Source organism: Mus caroli, chromosome 3 (assembly GCF_900094665.2).
Source record: "Mus caroli chromosome 3, CAROLI_EIJ_v1.1, whole genome shotgun sequence".
Lineage (NCBI taxonomy): Eukaryota > Metazoa > Chordata > Mammalia > Rodentia > Muridae > Mus > Mus caroli.
The window spans coordinates 103346923-103354007 of record NC_034572.1 but is presented as its reverse complement, the minus strand read 5'-3'; the positions used below and the strand labels follow the sequence as shown (position 1 = coordinate 103354007).

General features: G+C 42.3%; 1 protein-coding gene across 1 annotated transcript in view; it reads right to left on the bottom strand.

Annotated features, from left to right (window-relative positions):
- Positions 1–3870: 3870 nt before the first annotated feature.
- The window catches only part of LOC110290938 (calcium-binding mitochondrial carrier protein SCaMC-1), a 38473-nt gene continuing 35258 nt past the window's right edge, over positions 3871–7085 (bottom strand). The window contains exon 10 of the mRNA XM_021157851.2: positions 3871–5990. Coding sequence (XP_021013510.1) covers positions 5806–5990 — 185 coding nt within the window. The 3' untranslated portion in view covers positions 3871–5805. The remainder of the gene's footprint in view (positions 5991–7085) is intronic.

Here is a 7085-nt window from a genome sequence, read left to right as displayed (position 1 = left end):
AAAATAAATTTTGGGAGCATGTTATTAATTGCTTAATTTATTTTTATTTCCACACTGGTGTCATAAGCTTGAGTTACAATGACACTTCTCAACTGATTTTGGAAAATGAAAAAAATATTTACCCACATAAATATCCCAGCAATATTTTCCAGGTTGTGAACATGTACCCACAGCTCACTACATCAGCAGCCTTGTTTGTTCTTTCGATCGTGTTTAATTTCACTTTTAAAATATGGCATCTTTCTGGTTTGGGGAAAATATCGTTAAAAGCAAGAACAAGCCCTTCTCTTCAGAGCAGCCCATGAAAGGCTTCTCTGTCGTCTCCTCTCCTGGAATGGTAACAGGCTGACCCTAATTTCACTCCTCTAAATAGGGTAACGGTGGTTTGAGCAGGAAATCTAAATCCGGCCTCCAAGGTAGCCCAGTGATTTTCCAGGTCATAGCAAAGGGAAAAAGCAAAGTTGGAAGGCTTTGTCCTTTCCCAGGTACCAAACTCCGGCGCTCGCTGAGAGACGTCTGCCACCTAGTGGAACACAGAGGCCACTGACGCTACGTGCAGTGAACAAACCCTTACCGGCCTCAAGAAATAACTGTGGAGTCCACATTGGGCCCCATAAATATGTACAATGACTGATTGTTGCTTTTAAATAACAAGCTTTAAAAAAAATAAGTGTTTCTACAGCCAAATATAACAGGGCTTCACGGTCCAAACTTCTGTTGATGCTGGGTAGATTAATAGAATAAATAGTACACCACCAGGTGGTGGTGGCATTCAAAGCCAAGTCACAAAATGTTCTTTTCTACTGATGGAAACAGCACAGTACCACCGCGTAGAAGCCTCCTGGTGAAGCGCTGTCGTGTAAAGTGGAGGGTTTTTATTTAACAGCCCTCTCAATTTGACAGCAACCTGTGTATCCTGGGTGCTTTTTTTTCCCCCACTCTGAATAGAAACAATGTGAGGTACAGAGTCTACTTAGCCTCTGGCATGATGATGAAAGTCATATACATGTTGCAAACTCCCACGCAAAGAGCATTTTCTAACTCTTCACATCCATGTAATAAATAATGCAGATTGTCTTTTGAAGATGACTGATACAGTCCCATGCAATTGATGAGGTCAGAGCTAGAGCCCATGTGGCTGTTCCTGATTTCTTCTCATTTCATTTGTGGTATTTTTCCTGCTTGTACTAAATGGTTGCTATTAATTTCTATTAAAAAGATACAGGCACGGTCTATCTTTGATTGCACAGTCCAGAAGCATCCCTTCCCAATTCTAGGTTTGCTTCCTAGTCGCAACTCTAATAGATGGGTTGTGGGTGGGGTGGACTCTTCCTCCATTGGCTCTTCTACCTGGACGCTGTCTATCGAGCTATCTGCTGTGAAATCACATTGCCACATACCAGGGATGCCAAGGGATTTGGACACTCGGTGGATAGAAAGATCTGTCTTATGTTAAACAAATGCTAGTAAGGACCCCTTCTGAGTACGGAGCTCCCTGCCGTGTGGCAACAGAGGTCTCATCCTGAGACACAGTGCATCAGCCTAGAGACAGTCTGAGATTTGGTATCTCTATGTTCCCATTTCTCTCATCTCCAGCCAGAAGATGAGTTAGCATTTCCTCCCCTCTGTGATATGTGAATGTGGGAACAGAAGTCATTTTCAGTGGAAGGCTCATTTGTCTTCAGGAACACATACACTGCCAGTAGAGTAGATGTCAGGGTCCCAGAGAAGCGAGTAAAGGAAATCGCTCAACATCACAGGGGAAAGGGGGAAACCCAGTGATAGCAAAGGAGAAAGATTGCCAGGTTCTAGCCCTGTGTCATCTCAACGGAGCCCATTCCAAGAATAGCACAATGGCTGAATCAGATACATAGATACTGGTGTAAAAGGTTTCTTGGCATTGACCAGTGTGGACAGTGACTGCTGTCCAGAGAGGCCAGGATCCTCCTCCCACTGCTTCTGTTGTTAAGTGATACAGGAGTCTCCTGACAGATTTAAGTTGCTTGCATGACAATGTCGCACACCAAGTTTCCTGTGGGCACCGGTTTCAAGATAACATAGACTGGCTGAGGGATGTATGTCTACAGGGGAGAACACTTATAGATAGGACTCAGACTAACCTGCTCTGAGACATGGGCAACTCATTGGAAGACAGGGATGTCTAGAAAATGCCATGAGTCTGTGACAGGCTTGGTTTGAAGGGTATCTCAGAATGCCTCAAAACCCTTCAGTGGTTCCACTCCAACTCCACCCTCACGAATGACAAAATAACACGACTTGTTTGTTATTGTCTTCATGGGTGTCAACACAAAACAGGAGAAGGCCAAACTTAGAAGAAGCGAATGAAAAACTTTTTCCCAATATGACAAACTTGGTGTGAGGAAAAACAAACTGAGTGAGGGTAGACCCAAAGCAATCGGCAAGGACAGCTATAGCCCCGTGAAAATCTACAAGTGAGAGTCTCTGTGATTCGTAGGGGGAGGTGTAGATTCTAATGTCTCTAAATTAATTCTCTTTAAAATTTTACCTTCTTCCTAGAGATGGAGAGACTACCCAGGGAACAGGCAGACAGGGGGACCCGAAGAGTAGGGACCTATTCTGTCTGCAATGGAAACATGTTTATCAGAAACAGGCCTTTACCCACCATTTCCCATTACAACCCCAGTGTAAAGACATTTAGATCTTGTTTAAGGAACATCTGTAGAACCAGGAAGTAGAAAAGGAGAGCTGTATAGCTAATCGCCTTCCTGAAGCCTTCCCTCATCTTCAATGACTACCTGCCTCTGGGCTCACTTCCCACCAGCCATCAGCACTGGCCTGGCCTCCTTCATGTCCCTTCTTCTTATGGCCACTACCCCTGCCTCTTTGCTCTTTCCAATATTAGTAAGGCCTGTGTCCATTCATCTCCACACTCTTGTTTCATTTTTATAAATCAGATTCTATAATTTGTATCAGAAAACTTTCCTCAATTACTTACAAGTAAACTTACTGGTGCTCTGTTTCCCACAATTTCTTTTTTTAAATATTTTTATTACATATTTTCCTCAATTACATTTCCAATGCTATCCCAAAAGTCCCCCATACCCTCCCCCCCCCACTCCCCTACCCACCCATTCCCACTTTTTGTCCCTGGCGTTCCCCTGTACTGGGGCATATAAAGTTTGCAAGTCCAATGGGTCTCTCTTTCCAGTGATGGCCGACTAGGCCATCTTTTGATACATATGCAGCTAGAGTCAAGAGCTCCGGGGTACTGGTTAGTTCATAATGTTGTTCCACTTATAGGAAGGTAAAAAAATTCCCCCTCCCTTCCAAGATGTGCCATGCTAATCTTGCAACCTTGTAATTTTCTTGGTCCTGGAAACCCCTTGGGCTATAATCCTTGCTCTTAAGTACAGACGTTGAGTACCATGTGAAACAGTGCCTTGTACCCAAATACACAGTACCCATAGCAGCTCAGGAAAGGCAAAAGGTTGAGAAAGACTCTCTGGAACTAGTCTGTAAAGTATATTGTTTCAAACCTGCGTTAGTGTTATAAATGCATGACACCAAAAAAAAAGTATTATTTATAAATTCTTTTCAAAATGAGTGTCCTAATTAGTTCTGTCAATTGTCAAAGCAAAGTCTCAACTGAAGTATTGCCTGTGGGCGTGTCTGTGGTAGTCCCTGTGGGCGTGTCTGTGGGCGGCTGTCTTCACTGGCAGTTGTAAATGGAAATAGCCCACATGGTTCCTGTTTCTTCCTGCTCTGACTTCTCTCAGCGACAGACTGTATCCCATAAGGTGAAATAGCCCTTTCCTCCCTAAGTTGCTTTTATTGAGAGTGTTTTGTCACAGCAACAGAGAGGAGCTAGGACAATTAGAAAACAAGCCATTTTAAAAACAGACAAATAAATTTAATACAAATGAGCAGTGACTATGTAGCAATATCAGAATAAGCTGTGTTCAATAGGAGGGTTTTTTTCCCAAAAAAAGATACAAGATATACAGATAAATCAGTCATACCTTACACATGTTCACTGGGACATAATTCAATTTCATAATGAAGTATGGCCATTTTCATAGTTTTTATCAACTTAAAATTCCAAAGACATTAACAGAAGTATGCATTTCCATGATTGTTACATGTAAAAAAAAAAAAAGGTGTGAATCATGTACCTTAATATTGTCATTCTATGTATTACTCCAAAATACAATAACCCCGAAGATGAAGCAGAGTCCCCTCCTTTCTTTATATAGTACAAAAATACCAAGACAATGCAGGCATCCGTAGTACAAACCAAGCTGTGTTTTAGAATAAGTTTCATAAACACAGGCCATTTTTCTCTTTGGTTCAAAAAATGAAAGAGGTAGGTAGGTTTAAAGGCAAAGATTTTCACTAGACTTTTCAGAAAGCAACTATACAGAAATTACCAGAAACCAAATGAGTATATGGACTAAATCTTAAAACATTAAAACTATCTTTTTTGTTTGGTTGGGGTTGTTTTGTTTTGGAGACAGGGTTTCTCTGTGTGCCCCTAGCTGCCCTGGAACTCTCTCTGTAGACCAGGCTGGCCTAGAACTCAGAGATATGCCCACCTCTGCCTCCTGAGTGCTAGAACTAAAGGCATGTGGCAATATTGCCAGGCTAAGACTATCAACATCTTCTTATAAAAAAAAAATAATATTTTCTAAGTTTTAAAATAAATCATAAAAGACTACAAAATCAGCTTTAGTTTAAAAAAATGAAATGCTCTTGATATTACAAATTTTCTGTCATCTTCCTAAATCTTGAGGCAAGTGAATATGTAGATGAATATTATGCAGATTGAGCCTTTCGTTAAAACAGGTAAGATGAATATATACTACTATTGAAACGTGCTGGTGCCTTAGCTTTGTGCCATTTGAGGAGCACAGGTTCAAAGACTTCAACAGTAAGAGGGAAGAAAGGGTTTATTTACATGAACTCAACACTCAAGTCAGGAGAAGGGCAGTTTCAGATTACTATGAAGGTCCCAAGGAGCCTTCCTGATTAAGAGAATTTGATTAAATGAGTAAAAGAATGAACAAAACCAAGATGCTCACTGGGAAATGGTACAAGTCACAGTTCTGTTCATTGATGCTTTTCAAAGTGATGACTGAATAAATATGATCTTCCAAATGACCTGTGCCCTGTCAATAATGTAACAACAATGTCAATCAAGGTCTAAAACTAGGGCCAAACAGCAGGGCAAGTAGAAAGAAGCATGCCCACTGAAATAAACATTACCTCATGGCTCCTGTCCACTGAATGTGGCTTCTATAATTCATTCCTATTCTGCTTACAGATGAGGAGATAAACTGTGCAAAGTAGACTTTGAATATTGTGATTTTTCTACTAATGTCTCTGTCAGGAACTTTTACATCTACAAAGACATCTAAAATATATTAAACAATTTAAGTCCTGAGGCTTTCTGATCATTTTTGATTTTTTTAAAATTTGGGTTAAAAAAATTGACATGAGCTTGAACCAATCAGAACAGATTTATAATCCTACCACACAAAATGATTTCAACTCAAACCAGTACATTTTCAGATTTAGGGTGCAGGGCAGAGACCTCTATCAGCAAAAATACAGTACAATTTTGTGGTTTCTTCACTTACTGGAACTATGATTCAGAACATCACTGAAGGTATAAAACTGAACCCAAAGGCTTGTAGTGATCACGGCTACACTCTTCCCTTTGGCGAGGCAAACAGCTTCCTTTGTGATAGACTTGATGCAATCCCAGAAGTCACTGGAGAGCACCGACAGTCTCGGTCACCACAGAAAAGCAAAGGCTTGAACTGGTCACTTCTGAGCTACTCCCAGGGTCTGCTTCATATTTTCATACACCACATAGCTGATGCCCACGGCCGGGAGCACTTTCATGAAGTTTGGGGTGATGCCTCTGTAAAGTCCTGACACTCCTTCTTTGGAGACGATTCGCTGAAAAAGGCCAACCATGCTCAGCTGCGGGGCTCCTTCTACCGTAGCTAGCAAACAGATAAGGAGACAAACAAAAATAGATAAACAAAAATGGGGAGAACCAGGCTAATCCACGTCGAATTTAAGCACGTCGAATTATTGTCACAACAGACTGTTGAGGATTCACAATGGGGTCTAAACACAAAGAATCGATAAAAACCAGTTCGAAAAGCAACTCTCTTTGCCACCCACCAGTGCGTTACAATGACAGGCGCAGCAGCTCATTAGGAATGAGGCGTGTGCTAGATACTAGGTTAATTACTCTCCGTGCCAGTCCTCCAGGACAAATACATCCATGAGGAACTGGAAACTTGGTAAGATAAGGAACATCTCCTGAATCCCAACACTCTACCACCCCCAAGCACTGACGAAGATGGTTAAATTCTGGATAATAGGGAAAGGGGAGATTTGGAGATGTTTAGAAAGAGTCCAGAGCCCTGGGTATTGTAATTATCTCAATGTGGGGGAAAGAAAAGAGTGAAGAACGGAGGAGAAGAAAAATGAAGGGGACAGCGAGAGGAGGGGGTAGCCCTGAAACTGTTGATACAACAAAAGACAAAGGCGGCAGCAGGCATGAGGGATGGGACATGGCGATTGCTGGATGTGATTATTACCCATAGGTTATCACGAAGCTGGAGATGCCCACATGTTGGGTTATTTGCCTACGTCCTACAAGTTGAAGCATTTTCCATGGGATAGAGAGGCCCCTAAGACTAAGTCAACAAACTGTGCCAAGCTCAGATACCTTCTGAAACTAGATGATTCACAAGGCCACTCCCCGAGCCCTGGGGTTACATGAGCAGTTGTAACTACTGTGGGCAGGAAGCTCCAGCCCAAGTCTCTTGCAGGTTATGCAGGGAGCTCCAATAATTCAGCGTCTGTGGCTGGTGGCTTGTGCAGGTTGCAGGCTGAGGGCTGCTGGCGATGCAGCTGTCTTTGAGCTGTTCAAGCTCCTGTAAGGAGCTATCTATCACCCAAGCTCCAATAGGAACTCCACCAAACTCACCGATGCACTACGATAGACGTGGGTGGACCTGTTTCTTTGGTCTGTCCTTGCCATATTGTGGGAAGCCACATGTGCCGTTGCAGAGTGGCACAGGCTT